Here is an 18,277-nt window from a genome sequence, read left to right on the forward strand (position 1 = left end):
CCATTATGGAAATAAACACTGTAACTTACTGGTATTGAAGCATATAACACATCCATTATGGAAATAAACACTGTAACTTACTGGTATTGAAGCATATAACACTTCTCTGCAAAATACTAAAATATACAAACGTTCTTTTAAGTGATGCTCAATATAAAATCCAATATTGCAACAACAGTACAAAATTAGCTAATTCTTAGTCTTATTATATTAGTGATAGGGTTTTTGTCTACTCACAAAAATATAGAAACAAAGACCTTGTCTATTCTAAATAAAGATATAAAATAGGAAATATGAAATAGATAATATCTACTTATTAAATGAAATATTTTAAAAACTGAGACGTGGTGAACCTTCCAGTTCATATTTACTCAAAAAGAAAAAGTATAGTCTACAAATTTAGGCCTAATTAGAGTTTCACCAAGGAATAACTTGGAATTTGTTTAAAGGCAGTGGACACTATTGGTAATTACTCCAAAAAAAAAATTGAAAAAGAAGTCATTTTCCACAAATTTTATTTTGAGACCTCAAAATCAAGCATCTGAAAGCACACAACTTTGTGTAACAAGGGTGTTTTTTATTTCATTCATATCTCAAAACTTTGACGACCAATTAACCTCAAAGTTTTACAGGTTTGTTATTTGATGCATATGTTGAGATACACCAAATGGGAAGACTTGTCTTCGACAATTACCAATAGTGTCCAGTGTCTTTAGGGAGAAGAAAGGGATAAAAAATCACACCTTTCTGGTGAAAATATTAGACGTGTATCTACTTTGTACACAACAAGTCATGGAACATCCTCATTAGAGGTTCTCAATTTCAACATCCCTCTTTACAAGTTTTTAAATTTAGTTCATTACTATTTTTTGGTCCACTAAAAGTGCACATAATTGAGTCCATAGAATTATGGAAAGCATGTAGATTAGTTTTGTGTGGTCTGTTTATAACCAATGAATAATCAGAATCCACTTGTAAAACTGTAGCAGCTGTTAAAATATTGAAGAATAAAAATGCACATTTTTAATTTCCTTTGAATGTGCCATTTGTGCGAAGACATAAATCTGAAAAAATACTTTATTTTGTTGGTTTAAAGGCAGTGGACACTATTGGTAATTGTCAAAGACTAGCCTTCACAGTTGGTGTATCTCAACATATGCTTAAAATAACAAACCTGTGAAAATTTGAGCTCAATCGGTCATCAAAGTTGCGAGATAATAATGAAAGAAGAAAACACCCTTGTCACACGAAGTTGTGTGCGTTTAGATGGTTGATTTCGAGACCTCGAGTTCTAAATCTGAGGTCTCGAAATCAAATTCGTGGAAAGTTACTTCTTTCTCCAAAATTATGGCACTTCAGAGGGAGCTGTTTCTCACAATGTTTTATACCATCAACCTCTCCCCATTACTCGTCACCAAGAAAGGTTTTATGCTAATAATTATTTTGAGTGATTACCAATAGTGTCCACTGCCTTTAATGTATTTAAATTTAAAAACTTAGGAAATATAAAAGTACAAAAAAAGAAAACAAATCAGTATTGGTACTAACAGCAGTATTTTGTTACACCATTCAATCAAATGCATAATAGTAAAATCAGTTGTTTGGGCAAAATTTGCAGCCTCTGTGAAGCCTGGTTCATACGTGCTGCGAATGCGCTACAAATGTTGACGTCACAAATTCGCAACAAATAATTCGCAACAGTTGAGCTGTGTTCAACAGCGATGTGACGTCAAAAACACTTTGCATTCGCATTCACAGGAAGTACTTGTATGAACCAGGCTTAAGGGTTAATGCTGTCAGGGATATTGAGTTGATTGTTATAATTTCCAGCTTTTGTGTTATTTCAACAATTTGCTCAAAATAGAGGTTATTGCTATCACAGACAGCATTTTCATATCAGCCGAGATGAAGGCATAATTATTATAGAGCACTGCCGAGCAAAAGAATATGCCTTTTATAGCAGAAAACCGGTCAGAATTCTGACACAAGTTAATTGTGTTAAAAGTTCAAAGTTAACAAGTTAATTGTGTATAAACTTGTTTTACCAGCATTCTTTGACTTGACACGTAAACTTGAGTCCTGCACAAAGAAGAAGTCGTAGACCTGAGCGGCGTCCAAGAATAATGCAGCAGCAGTATTGTCTTGTTATATCTCTGGTGATCTCTATCTACCTGGCAGCACTTCTTTCCAGGCATGCAGTAACGATCGCTGTCCAGCCGGTCTGGTGACTGTGTGGTAAACCAGAAATTACTCTCATCATTTATTTCTCTCTTCTCCTTAAAATTACATTGTCTTGGTGCAAGATAGTCTTGTTTAGTTGGTAAAACAAGTACCGGTACGTACACTCATAGAGTATGGTACACTCAAAACTACACAGTACGACGCCATTAATCCACCGACAGAGAGCATTTCAGAGGGTGTTCCTTGAAGCTGTGAACCCGTCAGCAATAGACCCTTCCCATGAAATATGTAAATTGCACATAGCGCGTGCGCACTAACGTTTTGGTTGGCAAAATGAGGGAACATCGCGCTGTTTCGACACGGCTAATGGGTGCGTGACGCAGACGCGATTGTGCGTCTGCCTGCGATTGTGCGTCTGCTTAGTGCACAACTCTATGGCGTTTGCCAACCAACAGGGTCTGTACGCATGCGTGAATGTAATTAGCATATTTCATGGGAAGGGTCCATTGTCATGCGGCCGGGATCTGAAAGTTTTCCCAAGAGAGCCAGCTATCCCTCAATATTAAATGTGAGGCGCAGAGGGGAGTTATCTCCTCAAAGGTGAACTTAACCACTGTAGCTCGCAAGCCTGAGGAAACCTCCAATACTTCATCAGAACCATTAACACTGTGGTTAGTCCCTATTCTTCCATGGCAAGTGTTCTGTGTTCTTTTACAAATAATACAAGGGATAGAATATACTACTTAAAAGGACATGTGCTATTGTTAATGGAATCCCTATACGCTTAAGTCCTATGTATTGTTATATGTTGCATCCCTCTGAAGCCATTTATGTTCACTAGAGTCCAATCTGTCTTCGTTGAATATCGTACCTACTCTCACTACATCTGTTAATGTTTATGTTAGTTCTTTTGTTTTTGTTTGTCTGGGCAATGCCTACCACAAGCTTTGGCTTGTCTGAATATGCCCCCATTTCCAATTCTCCTCTTACTGTCCTTTGTAAATGTTGTTTTGATTCTCTGTTGGAATGGAAATAAATGTCTTGAAATGAAAATGACATGCGGTAAAATATTTGGTCGTACATACCTAGCTCCGCATCCACGTCCAGTGTCCCCGTGAAAATACTCGTAGAATAAGACCAGGTCCTTAAAGGCAGGGTCGTCCTTGTAGAGGAGGTTATCAGCATGGCAAGGCCGCACCCCATTCTCATCGGGGAGGAAGATGCTAGCGAGTCTCGTAGATATTTCCTTAGCGCAGTCCTTCAGTCTCATCATGTTTCCTGATCCCGTTGGGCATTCTACTTTGAAGTTGGGTCCGAAGAAGAAATCATAGCGCTCCAGGGCCTCAATGATCAAGTAGTTCACTGGGAGAAAAAACAGGAAACTTTTCAGTTGATTGTCCTCTCAGAACCGTCAGTCAATCAATCAGTCAATCAATCGTAACATTTATATAGTGCCATATTCCAACGATCATATAGATTTTTATGGTAATTTGTTGGAGAATATATATTTGGTTTGCGATAACACCACCTGTGTATCTACTTGACAGGTAGATTATGTTCTTTTGAGAACTTTCTCTTGCTTTATATTCTACTACCGCGAAGTAGATTTTTGGAATTCGGGAGACTTCTCAGTTCTGAAAAGAACCGTCCTGCTTTAGCTTTTACTGGAGCGTTATTAACTTCACTGAGTTCTAATTGGTCTCAAGGTTTTGACTAGCTTGCTCTAGCACCATGTTCCTTTAAAACACAACACATAGCATTGGATTTAAAAATTCGTTAAACCTTTACGATAACTATGGAAAATAACAACGCCATTTTGTATGATTGGTCTTACCACAGAGCCATATGGGTCCACGCCAATTACTGTTCCCTCCAAAGAGATAGGTATCTGACTCTCCGGGTACGTAGCTGACTTTATATTCCTCTCCCCCTACGTTCACTACAAACGGTTTATCTTTATGGACCTAGACACACAATACATATACAAAATAACATGAATAAGATTAGGCCAAGTAAAAAAAAAAACATGTTTCGCGTCCCTGCCCGCTTCCTTTTTACAGGCCGCCTCCTTTTTTATTTTATTTTTTTATGCACATTATTTTTTTATTTTTTTTTAAATAGGGTTATTTTAAATGATCTCAGCAAAAACAATCTGAATGTCTCGTCTGAATGCCTCGACTAAATTGTTTCATTTATGTTTTGTGTATTTCAGCAGTAGAAAAAACAATGGATATTTGACATTCTAACAAAGAATGGCGGCCATCTTGATATAAAAAATAAAAAATAAAAAGCCCCTCTTCCTCCTTTTTTTGAAAAACCCGGACGTGAAACATGTTTTTTCTTTTACTCGGCCTTATTCATCTTGGTTTTTACCCTTGCACCGATGTGTGTTAGCACTGAATACTCAATTCTTTCCCCGAGTTTTGTAAAACAAAGTCACAGGTATATTACTCTGGTGGGATTGGACCCTAAGTCCTCTAGAGCAATGTTATACCAGCTAGACTACCGAGATTGCCCGGTAGTTAGAGGCAGTTTGAATCCTATGTTTTGGCAGTGGGTACTGCAATGATCTATTAAAACTAATGACAATGTATCCTCAGTAACTACTGATGGTGTGCTCATGCCTTCAAGTGTATGTGATGCGATAATGAGTCATATGTTGGAAATACCAGTATGAAGAAACAAGCCAAAAGTGCACTGGGTTCTTTTACATGCGTTACACAACACATGGGACCAACGGCTTTAAGTCCCATCCGAAGTATGAAGCAATGGTTAAGAGTCTTGCTTAAGGACACAAGTGTCATGGCTGGGGATTCAAACCCACACTCTGCTGATCAAAAACACCAGAGTTTGAATTCGGTGCTCTTAACCGCTCGGCCACGACACAATTACTACTCACCTTTGACAATGAGCGGATTCCATATGGAGCCAGAAACTTACTACTCACCTTTGACAATGAGCGGATTCCATATGGAGCCAGAAACTTACTACTCACCTTTGACAATGAGCGGATTCCATATGGAGCCAGAAACTTACTACTCACCTTTGACAATGAGCGGATTCCATATGGAGCCAGAAACTTACTACTCACCTTTGACAATGAGCGGATTCCATATGGAGCCAGAAACTTACTACTCACCTTTGACAATGAGCGGATTCCATATGGAGCCAGAAACTTACTACTCACCTTTGACAATGAGCGGATTCCATATGGAGCCAGAAACTTACTACTCACCTTTGACAATGAGCGGATTCCATATGGAGCCAGAAACTTACTACTCACCTTTGACAATGAGCGGATTCCATATGGAGCCAGAAACTCCTCCTCATCCAACATGTATTTCAGAACTCGTTTCAGTTGCTTCCTCTGTGGGATCCCGAGTAGATGGCGTCCATGAATGCCGTCTGCCATTGTCTTGTAGGCAATCTGTACACAAAACCGCAAGATGCATTCAGAATTCATAATAGTCTTGGTTCAAATAGACCGTTCCAAGTGCGCAGGTGCTGCATGCTACCTGTGGATGCGCTGGCATCGCTGGGTTGCTGATGAAGCGTTATGTTTTGTACACACAGACATGGGAAAATCGTTGATTTACACACTTTCCCTTACAGGACAGTATAGACCTTTATGACCGTGTGGTCATCTTGATTTTACTCCATTCGAACTCATTGTAACCAAACTGAGGCTGGACGAAATAATAGTCTGGTGCCATGCGCAATGAATCATAGCATTCATTACTGTTATTGGAAACGGGGAACATGACCAAGATGGTGACAGCGTGATTAAGGTCTATAACAGAGTTATGTAGAATATACTTACTATACAGAAAGTGAATACTGAAATTCTGTCAAAAAAACATTGCCTGTATGTGTAACACATTATAGACCCTACTGGTGAGGCCCTTGGGTGTGTGTGTGTGTTAGGCCTAGGCGACGAGTGAAATTTACAACTCAACTAGTCGAGTCTCAACTAGTCATGACCCCAAGATGCATTGTGTCATAATGTTTGTCGCAGGCACAAAAGGTAAAAATTCATGCTGAAAGGATTGAAGGATTGTGTCACTGATCTGAGTGAGTGACACAATTGGTTCACCAAACAGGTAGTCGCAACTATTTTTGTAGTAATCGCGACTATTTTTGTATTAGTCATGGTGGCATGATTAACCGCATAGTTGAAAAACAGTAGTCACGACTCAATAAGCGCGACTATGACACTAGCCGCACTAGTAGCCAGTGTGATGTGTGACTCACATGTTCAGACAGCTCCGTACGATGATTCATAAACCAATCCAATCTCTTCTTGAATCCGGGTAGTTTCAGTATGACCTCCTCCTCGAGGGTCAATGAGGCAAAGAGGGGGACCAGGCCCACCATGGAGCGGATACGCAGCGGTAACGTACAGGTGTCTGTCTTTAAGACGTCGTAGTAAAATCCATCCTCCTCGTCCCATAATCCTGGAAGATAAGAAACATGGAAATGGATTGATCAAGCGGTGATAATTTGAATGGGAATTTAAAAAAATAAAAATGTTGATTGTTTTAGTCCTATATAAATGTAGATTTATCAAGAAGTATCAAGCGTTTGTAATAACTCACCTCCTCCCACGCTGTTCATGGCATCAATGATTCCGATGAAATGTTCAAAGAACTTGCTGGCCATGTCTTCATAACTCTCATCACTTCTTGCCAACTCCAGAGCAATGTCCAACATGACTACACAGAAGAAGGCCATCCAGGCTGTACCATCTGCCTACCAGTCAAAAACAAGAATCTTCCTTAGTACCAATTTCATCAAATCTTGATGACATAAAACATACAAACTTTATTACTCTCCAAAAAGAAGAAAAATTACATTGCTCTGACAAGTTTAAAGGAACGTTACAAACCTGTGAAAATTTGAGCTCAATCGGTCATCGAACTTGGGAGATAATAATGAAAGAAAAAACACCCTTGTCACACGAAGTTGTGTGCATTTAGATGGTTGATTTCGAGACCTCTTCTAAACTTGAGGTCTCGAAATCAAATTCGTCGAAAATTACTTCTCTCTCGAAAACTATGGCACTTCAGAGGGAGCCGTTTCTCACAATGTATTATACCATCAACCTCTCCCCATTACTCGTCACCAAGAAAGGTTTTATGCTAATAAAAATTTTGAGTAATTACCAATAGTTTCCACTGCCTTTAAGGCATTCAGGAACCAAACTCCCATAAATGCTTTTAAAATCTCTAATACACTACCAACCTGTTCCAGATGACCTCCAGTGGGCAAAGGTCGTGACCTGTCAAACACACCAATGTTGTCAAGACCCAGGAAGCCACCAGAGAAGAGATTCTTCCCATCGGGGTCTTTCCGGTTGACCCACCTACAGGTAGACAAACAAAACAGACAAAGTTAGGCCGTGTCCAAATTGGTGGCTACGGCCGCGGCTACGACTGTTGCCAGAGGTGTTGCTAAGGGCGTCCTATACTTCAATGCATGATGACGCGGCGATCCAGCCGTAGCCGTAGCCGTAGCCGCCAATTCGGATCCGGTCTTAGCTTTGTACCACAAAAATTCAAATCTCTTCTCAAAACTTATCTTATGTCACAGGTTTTCAAGGACTAATTTTGTTGTTTTCTTTCGTTTTGATCTTGGTTTAACTACACCTTGAACACATGGCAGGGTGGGTATGTGCGCATTGCATTATTGTTATTACTATAATTATTTTCATGACAAGTTTCACCCGGCACATGACCTCTTTCAGCCCATGCGGTCTAAGAATCGTTTCCGTTCAATTAAATCTGGATCCAACCGTACTTTGCAGAGTTTTTAGCCCACAGCTGTTCGTGTTCTAAATGACAGGTTTTAATCATGAATGTCTATTTCTGATTTTAATTCTATCGTACTATTTTTATCTTTTGTATTTCGCCTGTATATTGTAATACTTTTCAGAGTTGTTTATATTATATTTCCATGTATTTTTGTATAAATGGTTAATTTTTAGTGTAATTTGTATATAACATAATATTTTTAGACACGCAAAACCAAAACGAATTTCACTGTACTAATATTTGTTTTTTACAAGTGACAATAAAACATTATTCTATTATTCTATTCTTTTAATACATGTAATTATTATTATTATTATGACGCAGTTTTTCATTATTCACATACCATGTGAAGTTGAGGAGTAGCTTCTGGAAGCATTTCTTGAGGAATATTCTGTCCCTTGATCCCCGGGCAAAGCCAATCTTGAAGACTCTAAATACGGCCCAAGCATGGACCGGTGGATTCACGTCACCAAAGGCAAACTCGTAAGCCGGGATCTACGGATTCACAAAATTCAATAATAGGACAATTGTTCAATTATTTGAAACCATTTATTTAGCCGTTTTGTTGCAGCGTAGAGGTATAACAAAGCAAACTACCAAGCATGATGTCAAAGCATTGTCATTTTGACGAGCACCGTCAATGGCAGAAGTGTTTTTCTGTTTTCAAAACTTGAGACTTGGGGCCTGATTTTTTAATTGATAATTACGAAAAGTTCATTAGTGTAAAAATATCCAAATTACATTTGAATGGTAAACCAACGCACTCAAGTAGCTGTTTAACAATTGAACCTTACCTGTCCATTTGGGGCCATGTACCATTCTCGAAGGAAGAGCAAGAGTTGGTCCTTAGCGAAGGTTGGGTCGAGCTTAGCGAAAGGAATCATGTGGAATGCCAGATCCCATGAGGCGTACTGTTACACAAAAATACAATAAAACATGTTACAAACAATACATTTTTTTTTTTTTGCACTTAAATGGCTTTTCATAGTTTTCCATCTTCAGTTGACGAAAACTTGGGCTGTGACTTTGCAAAGAAGGATCTGTAGACAGTTCCAGAAAGACAGCATCTTACGGGCAACTTGGGTTTTGGCTTTGAGCTGAGTTGATTCTGAGTTGTTTAACTTTTCTACACAGCCCAGTAGTTCGCCCACCAATCATGTGCAAGGAATTTGATAAAACACGAATATAAGAGATGTTAAATTTGCATCGGGGATGAAGAATATTGCAAGGGTCGTGGGTTCGAATCCACACCCAAGTAACATGCCTGTGATATTTTGTCACAGGACTCGGGAAAGTATAGAGTATACAGTGCTGGCACACATCGGCGTATGGGTAAAAACCAAAATTAAAACACGCATAGTTGTGCATTTAAAGATTTGCTCGTAGAGTAAGCCGATTGACAGTACACTAAGTGACGCCAACTTTCAATTGATCTATCTTTATCAGTCAACCTCTTACCCAGGGATACTCCCATTTGTCCGGCATAGAGATGATGTCCATATTGTGCAGGTGTTTCCACTCCACGTTGCGCCCCTGGTTGCGACTCTCTGGCGGTCTGGGGGTCTCCCGGTCTCCCTTGAGCCAACTCTTGACGATGTAGTGGTAGAACTGCTTGCTCCAGAGTAGACTCGCGTAGGCTTGCCTGGCTACGTTGTACTCCTCTGGATTATAGGTGGATGGGATGATCTGTTTTGGGATTGAGAAGATTAAGTCCCCACTCTTTGCCATGAGACCAAACAAACAAAAAACTTCTTTTCTGGTTACATATCATTTTGTAAATAGGGTCGGTACATGGTTGTAGGTCGAAAAGTTTTGTTTTGTTTACACTTTGTTTTTATTCTGATACAGTCTGACAAGTGTCTAATAATTCCATACTTAACCAATTAAATTCTCCCCCCCCCCCCAAAAAAAGGTGTTCCTAAATGCCTCATAGAGGTCTTCAGTATACTTTTAACTCACATAAGGTACTCAGAAGATGTTGCTGGTTAACGTGGAGGTACGATTGTGTCAGATGTATGTAAAAAAACAGATAAATTTCCAGCTAAAATTGTTTCCAAAATCCTCAGTGCACAACTTCTGTCCAGTCCCCACTCGTGGAGCGCATTCAACAGGTTAACCAACGGTCTAAATACTTGACCACGGTGAACCTTTTTGTTTTTCAATTGCAAAATGTTTCTGATCTTAAATTAATTTACACTAACCGTGGAATAGAAATCATCCGTTTCTTGTTTCCTCGTCTTGAAGACATCATCGAATGCTTCCTTCCCGAAGCACTCCCCGGATGGCTCGTCCTCCTTGGTGCAGAATCTTGTCCTGATCACCGCCTCCTCACCGGGAGCCACCTCCAGGATGTAGTGTGCTGCACACTTTGTGCCTCTGTTCCTGCCATCTATGGCGTCTTTCTCACCTGGAAAAGTGCAAACAGGGATGTGGTTGAACTTTGACCCTACATGTCTATCAGGCAGGCCTGGAAATTCATCTTTGAGGCTATTTTAGTTTTGCAAAGCGCACTTCCATTGGAAAAATATTAAAGTCCATGTGGAACTTTTGAAAAGACACCTAGGCAAAGACCAGGGCCCAATTTCATAGAGCTGCTAAGCACGAAAATTTGCTTAACATGAAATTTCTTCCTTGATAAAAAGAGGATTACCAACCAAATTTCCATTTGTTGCATATTGCTTGTTACTGGTATTCAGCTCTTGTTTGCCTATCCCTGAAAATCACATGGACATTGGGTTGGTGATCCTGTTTTTGTCAAGGCAAACATTTCATGGTAAGCAAATTTGTGTGCTTAGCAGCTCTATGAAATTTGGCCCTGGTGCAACAGAGCCATGTCCTCTCTGGCCTCTGTGTAGACCCAGAACTGTGTCCATTTTAATAGAGCTCCTTAGCGACCCATTTCGTGCTTACTGTACGATTTACATTTCATAGCGCTGCCTACTGTAGGCAAACAAAAGGGCATGCTAACCTGCCAGTGCTTACTGTGAAAATGAATAACATATTACAAATCCATGGTGAACAGGCAAGATGGCCGCCTTATTTTTTTGTCTGCCTGTGAAATACGCTTATAAATGCTTATGCAAATTTTTCTGCAACAGTATGCTTGAAGTCTTTTTCAGATTCAAATACGTACTTTAGAAACTAAGTTAATTCTAGAGGGAGTCCTTCCTTACAATGTTTTATACTATCAACAGCTCTCCTCTACTCCTTACCAAGTAAGTTTTGATGGTAATAATTATATACTTTGAGTAATTACCAAAAGTGTCCAGGTGTTGATTTCACAAAGAAATAGTAAAAACTTAAGGCTAGTCCTAAGTTAGGACGAGTAACTAGTCCTAACTTGAGATAAGACTAGTCTTAACTCTTTGTGAAATCCACCCCTGTGCCTTTAAGTAACTAGTGCCGATGCACCAGCTTACCATCTACGACGTATCGATGGAAGGCGTCCCGAACATATTTGGTATAGTTGTCAATCCCATACAGTTTCTGGGAGTTGGTCTCATTCTCTGTGAAGAGTACAGACGGCTCGCTACCATCGGGTGAAACATCGTACATGATGGTCATCTTGTCTGCAGGGGAAATTGATAATAAATAATTATAATCAGTTTTCATATAGCGCCTTATTTACAGACATCTCAAAGCACCTACTATGTTGTTATTAAGGCAAGTGGTGTGTCGTGGCCGAGTGGTCAAGTTAACCAAGCCCAAACTCTGGTGTTGTCAGCAGCAGAGTGTGGGTTCGCATCCCGGTCATGACACTTGTGCCCTTGAGCAAGGCACTTAACCATAATTGCTTCATAATAAGTTGGGAAGGTAGTGCATTTCTCTCTACCATTCAGGCTCCTAGTGGATGATCCCCATGTTTACATCCTGGTGGCAGTTGATTTGGGTCTACAGCCCAATTCAGGTAAAAGAAGCCCTCACCTTGGGGTGGTTGTCCAGCCTTGTTACCGTAGGCAATATCACATTACAAAAAAAAGTTCTTGAATTATGAGATCCACTTATTAAAACCTTCTAAGGGTTAGAAAGGTGCAGCCATCGATTTCACAAAACTCTTCCTAACTTAGTTTCAATCACAGGACTTAGGACAAGTTAAGTTCCGCACTTGCAGATGTTTATAGGATGCATTGAAGTCATCCTAAGTTAGGACGAATTACTCAACCTAACTCGACATATGATAAATCCTAGCGTTTCTTAAAATCAAAATGGCTCCTGGGTGCACTCTGCAGCCAAGTGTTAAAAAACCCAGAGCGTGCCCCTTCTCCTGACAACCTACCCAATGATTCGTGTGTAAGCGCTATCTTTCCATCTCTTCCTTGAGACATCCTCGGCTTCATTCCGCATCCCTCGTGGTCGCAGCCCCATATCCAGGTATTACGGAACCAGTACTGTGGCAGTACGTGAATGGTTGCGGTGTCCGGTCCACGGTTTACCACAGTGATGCGACAGAGCATATCATTTGGTGAATTCTTGGCGTACTCCGCGAAGACGTCCCAGTACTTGCTCTCCTTGAAGACACCTGTTCAAGAACAACAATAAAGAATTGGTTTACCTGTCAGTATTATGTGTGCAGGAGATCCCTCAAGGATCGCTGAATCACCTTCTTGAAATGTAGGAGTTTCAGGCATGGATAGAGGAGATAAGCCTACAAGCTTACCAGTTCAAATTCAAACTCTGTGTCTGTAATACTCCTTGCTTTGCTTAACCCCTCAAGTGTGTGTACCCTGACTGGGCGTATAGTAGGTGTCTTTATAAACCCACAAGCATACGCTACTCAAGACTTCTGGTTCAAACTCTAAGTGTATGAGACACTCCTCTCTTTGCCTACTACCTCTCCAGGGTGTACCCTCACTCGGTGTGTATATAGGAGACGACCTTTTAACCCACTAGCATACCCTACTCGGGTATCCTGGTTCAAACTCTGGGTATGTGACACTCCTCTCTTTGCCTTACTAACAGATGTAAGGGTACACTTTCAATGTTTGTGAATACAGGTGGGTTTATGAACCCATGAACCTACCCAAAATCTTCCAGCTCAAATTGAAGGTCTGTGATCCCCCCATCTTTTTTCTGCACAGGAAAGCACACAGACCTTTGCTACCAATTGGTAGTGGCTAAGCTATACCTAAACCTGTCTATCCTTTGACTAAATGGTGTCTTGGCACTAAGTCAATTGGTTTGTGGGTATGGGTAGTTTTATATACCTTGAACCTACCCGAAATCTTCAAGATCAAATTCAAGGTCTGTGATTCTCCACACTTTACTTCTGTCAAGGAAACCACACAGACCTTTGCTACAAACTGACTGTGCTATACTCTTCTCTAACCTGTCGACCCGTATACTAACAGGTGTGTTGGCACTCTATTAAAGGGGTTTGTGGGAACAGGTGGGCTGGTGAACCCGTGAACCTACCCGAATCTTCCAGTTCAAATTCAAGTGCGGTGATTTTCTTCACTTTACTTCTGTCCAGGAAAGCACACAGACCGTTGCTAACAACTGGCTATGCTATTTTCTTTTCTCACGTGTCTACCCTTCTAGCCTTTTTGAGGTATGGCGGACACTGTAGGAGTACAATGTTTGGTTTGGTGGATAGAGGCAAACTTAGCCAAACCTAATAGTGACGAGGCATTGTGTCTGCCAAATCTCAAAAAGGCTATGAGTTTGTGGGTATGGGTGGTTTAATAAAACTTACCCGAATCTTCCAGTTCAAATTCCGGGTCGGTGATGCTCCTCTCTCTACCCTGGCTCTCCAGCAAGGCGTATGGGTACTCCGACTGGGGGTACTTGTAGAGCGCCTTCATGTAGGAATGGGTGGGAGATGAGTCCAGGTAGTAGTAATTCTCTTTACAGTCTTCACCATGGTTACCCTGTGGTCCTAAAACATAACAAGTTACATTTGTTTTGTTAATATCAAAGGCACTGGACACCTTTGGTAGTTGTGAAAGAGCAGGGTTCTCAATTGGTGTATCCCAATATTTGCATAAAATAACAAATCTGTAAATATTTGGACTCAATTGGTCATAGTCGCATTGCTAGCCACAGTGGGACGATAAGTTTGTACAGGGGTCTTTTATGCGCCCTCATAAATTCTGTTACAACACACGGGACCTACAGCTTTACGTCCCATTTGAAGGATGAAGCAATGGTTTAATGTGTTGCTTAAGGACACAAGTGTCACGACTGACTAGACTGGGACTCGAACCCACACTCTGCTGATGAGAAATACCAGAGTTTGAGTCTGGTGCTCTTAACCACTCGGCCACGACACTTCCACATTTCCTTTTCTTTTTCTTCAAAACATTGAGCTTACCTGTCAGGCCATACAGTCTTTCCTTCAAGATGGTATCTTTGCCGTTCCACAGTGCCAGACCAAAACATAATCTACACTGCCGATCTGTTATTCCAAGCAGTCCGTCCTCACCCCAGCGAAATGCACGGGAACGGGCGTGGTCGTGGGGGAAATAATCCCAGCTAAGAAAATAACAATAAACAACAACGTGACAAACAACTCAAGAGAGAATATTATGAACAATGACTTAAATTTCTCTACCATTTAAAAACTTGGCATGCAAAGTTCTACCTACATATACTGTAGTTGGTAAAAACAAGAGAAAAGATATCTATCAATATCAATAGTTTGTCCCTGTGTTTAAAAAAAATTAAAAATTCTGAGAAACCAAACATTTTTATGTCTGCCATTGGACTCAGATCATCTTACATTCCGTATACGTCAAACACAGCTTTTCAGGGAAGCTTTCGACTATCATTATCTTCAAACTGTGTAAGTTTAGTGTAAATCTGTGGACATTGTGTTTTTTTGTCCTACAAAAGTTACATACACCCTGTTAAGTTATAACTGTAATGTTTTGTTATTATCCTATCTTAATTCTAACTGCAATGTTTTGTTAGCCTAGTGGTGATCTTATCTTGGCTAGACAACCCATAAATTGTTAATCTAATCTTATCTTCTTAAATCAATTCCAATGATGTTTTGACAAGTGGAAGCAAGCCATTACTAAATACAGTTGGTCCTTGGTGAAAACATGTATGAATATTATTTAGCACTTTATAACTAAGGCCAAGTAAAAACAGAAACATGTTTAGCGTCCCCGCCCGCTTCCTTTTTACAGGCCGCCTCCTTTTTTATTTTATTTTTTATTTTATTTTTTTATGCACATTTATTTTTTTATTTTTTTAATCTAGGGTTATTTTAAATGATCATAACAAAAACAATCTGATTGTCTTGTCTGAATGCCTCGACTAAATTGTTTCATTTATGTTTTGTGTATTTCAGCAGTAGAAAAAACAATGGATATTTGACATTTTTAACAAAGAATGGTGGCCATCTTGAAATAAAAAATAAAAAATAAAAAGCCCCTCTTCCTCCTTTTTTTGAAAAACCCGGACATGAAACATGTTTTTTTTTTACTCGGCCTAGCCAGTCTGGCAGTACTATAAAAATAACATTACAGTAACATACATAGGGCTTGGTTCTTGGTTCGCGGTTCTTAGTTCTCGGTTCTTGGTTGAAAACGCTCAAAACAAAGTATTGACCCAATTCACCTGACTTCATCATCAGAATAATCTTGGATGCGCCATACTGGTGGGCTATGTCACTGTGCGTTATCAGTGATCGTGCGCATTTTTGGGGATGCGGCGTTTAATACACATAAACCTATTGACCACCAAAATGGTGAGCGTGGCAGAGTCACAGCGTGTGACGTGCGTGCAAGGAGTCAAGGGCCTAAGACTTTCCAATAACTACTAAGTAACTTTGGGTTTGGGGTTCACTACATTTTAGGCTATTCAGAATGATGTTTTCAAAGGTAGGGCCTAATAAAAGTTTAAAACAAACATCAGAAATCAGACTACAGTTTGAAGGATATCATTCATGCCTGCTAACTGCTAATAAATGGTTCATAATAAATAATGTTCAAACTAACAAAAGGAATGTTGCTACAAATGTTCTGTACTGAGACGGAGCAGGGCCTAAAGGCTAAATGGATGTTCTCAATTTTCCCACGATTTAATTATTTTAACTAGTTTTTACGCCCAAATGACTAAGCACGCCACTACTCCCACTACAGTCTAGCACTTTAGCAGTGTCACTTTTATTAGTTTTAGTTTAATAATAATAATATATAAAACAATATTTAAAAAATCAATTAATCATTCATATGTTTGTTTAATTATTGTAGCACTAGCACTAGCATTCTACCTAGCAGCTACAGCTGTGATTTAAACGTAGCTATCGTAGCCAACAAATGCAACTATATGTATTGTTTGGAAAGTTTGTCGTGAGATAAAGTTCAAATTCAGCGACCGATATTTACCAGCTTCCATCGGGCGAGTAGTCTTCCCTGACCGTGCCCCACTGTCGCTCCGAGAGGTACGGGCCCCATCGCTTCCAGTTCTTCACTCGCTGGTCCGATTCAGCCAACCTCTCCTTCTCCATGATCAACGCCATCTTGTTCCTCACCGATGACTGAGCAAGAGAGGCTGTCTACGTCCTTGTTGGCTAAAGAGACTTTGGAGTTCACTTTGCGAATTGGAGGAACATGGGCACTAGTTTTACATGTAAAATACCATGTCAATACTTCCTCGTCCATCCCCGCCGCATCATCACCGCACAAACAAGGCTAGTCTTGTTTCAGTAGTGACATGTCAACTTTGGTGACCTCTGTATTGCGTTGCCGCAAATCAGCCGTTATTTGACTTAGAAGTGTCTTAGTAGGCAGGTAGCTCACATATGCGGGCGCTAGCAAACGCGTATAAGCAGTGGAGTTTTAGGCCCTATTTGAATATTAATAAAAAAGCAAATATCAGGAGTCTATCCGCCAATGTGATGTGAAACTGAGAGTAATTGTGTTAATTTGTATCGCTGAGGCTGCAGCTGCGTCGACTTCTAGTTGTTGGTGCTAAGGTTCATCCTCGTACATTTAGTCTCTTGAAGTTTTGTTTGCCTTTTCACATCGGCCTTTTATACTATTATTAGGAGACACCGTATTAGGTTCTCGTTTCTATTAATTTAAAGTCACCTGGAAATAGAATACTTTTTCTTTCAAACATAAGAGTATATGCCTACGAACAATAAAACAATTTTTTTGGTAATTGTTTGTCACACGATTTATATGTTTAAAAAATATATAAAGTTGTTTGGGGGCTGACTCCGCCTACCCCTTTTGTGACGTCAATCGAGGCAGACTTTGCCTGCAATGCGTATAGTAAACACACGTGCAAAGTACATGTACGTCCAAGTCGTGAGCTGGTACATTTCAAAAAGTGTTTTTCTGCATTCAGCAGCAATACACCTGGTCGGCATTGCCGGAAGAAAAAAAAACCTCTACGCATTACAGGCAAAGTCTGCCTCGACTGACGTCACGAACAGCGCCCTCTCGGGTCGGGGTCTACTCTTAAATTTGTAAATAACATAAGAACTGATTTTTTAAAATCTTAGTTATCTGTTTATTTCACATTCCACTCATCAAAACACATATATTAGTGACAAAGGCTTTATTTTGAAAAAATACCACTTCCAGGTGACTTTAATATCCGTCCAATTTGGCTATTTGAAACTCTGCCAATCCGAATATGTAATTATTAGTCATCCCCACCCGATGAGAAAACCAGGGATGGAAATGCATTGTGAGCGTTAACTTGCTGATTCTGTATTTGCATAGGTGAGATTTTCAAGTTACAAAGTTTACAGTCTGTGTTAAAAAAACAGCCTGATTCACAATAACTTGAGTGTATTCATGAAGCATGATACCCTAGCATGAGCAGACGGTTGAGTCCGCCATTTCCAATTTGCATTTTAATGGGTTATTAAATATTAAAGAAAAATTAGGTGAAGTAAACGGATTAATGGGGATGGGATATATTGCGTATAAAATCACCTAGAATCGTCCCCTGCAACTCTCGACATTTTTTTTTCTCGTTTAACCGTAACATTTCTGGTTCCACACCTAAAGGAGGGCATGCGCTAACAGTAAGCAATAATAATGGTGGATACAGCACATGTCAGTTATTGATTTTGTTAAATCACTATAAGCACTATAGTGTTCGCCATATCTCCAAAAGGGTCATCCTCCATCCCCCATACACATTGTATCCCCTGCCTGACTACACTTATAAGCAATGTCCCACCGACAAAATTGGATTCCCAGAAGATGGCCTTATCAGTATTATTGATGCCGCGTCCCCTTCTAGTGTATCTCTATGCATAACATAACAAACCGGTGAAAGTTTGAGCTTAATTATTGGTCGTTGAAGTTGCGAGATAACAA

The 18,277-nt window shown here is 40.0% G+C and overlaps 1 protein-coding gene across 1 annotated transcript; it reads right to left on the bottom strand.

Moving 5' to 3' along the window:
• Nucleotides 1–1,708: 1,708 nt before the first annotated feature.
• Nucleotides 1,709–16,603, bottom strand: LOC117290965 (uncharacterized protein YMR196W-like). The gene is made up of 16 exons (XM_033772551.1): nucleotides 16,325–16,603; nucleotides 14,302–14,462; nucleotides 13,684–13,866; nucleotides 12,268–12,510; nucleotides 11,411–11,560; nucleotides 10,193–10,398; nucleotides 9,450–9,677; nucleotides 8,786–8,902; nucleotides 8,335–8,486; nucleotides 7,423–7,543; nucleotides 6,777–6,930; nucleotides 6,433–6,635; nucleotides 5,465–5,608; nucleotides 4,016–4,145; nucleotides 3,267–3,543; nucleotides 1,709–2,228 (listed from the first exon to the last, which is right to left on the bottom strand). The coding sequence occupies exons 1-16, from the start codon at nucleotides 16,456–16,458 to the stop codon at nucleotides 2,168–2,170; spliced, it is 2,664 nt and encodes an 887-aa protein (XP_033628442.1). The 5' UTR covers nucleotides 16,459–16,603; the 3' UTR covers nucleotides 1,709–2,167.
• Nucleotides 16,604–18,277: the final 1,674 nt, after the last annotated feature.

This window comes from Asterias rubens, chromosome 5 (assembly GCF_902459465.1).
Source record: "Asterias rubens chromosome 5, eAstRub1.3, whole genome shotgun sequence".
Classification (NCBI taxonomy): Eukaryota; Metazoa; Echinodermata; class Asteroidea; order Forcipulatida; family Asteriidae; genus Asterias; species Asterias rubens.

What these genes read in the sequence shown, in the direction of transcription:
- LOC117290965 (XM_033772551.1), bottom strand. Translation starts at nt 16,458, where the DNA reads ATGGCGTTGATCATGGAGAAGGAGAGGTTGGCTGAATCGGACCAGCGA. An exon ending in AAGACTGTATGGCCTGACAG is followed by an intron (nt 13,867 to 14,301) that starts GTAAGCTCAATG and finishes GTTATGTTTTAG; the next exon opens with GACCACAGGGTAACCATGGT. An exon ending in CCATCGATACGTCGTAGATG is followed by an intron (nt 10,399 to 11,410) that starts GTAAGCTGGTGC and finishes GCACTTTTCCAG; the next exon opens with GTGAGAAAGACGCCATAGAT.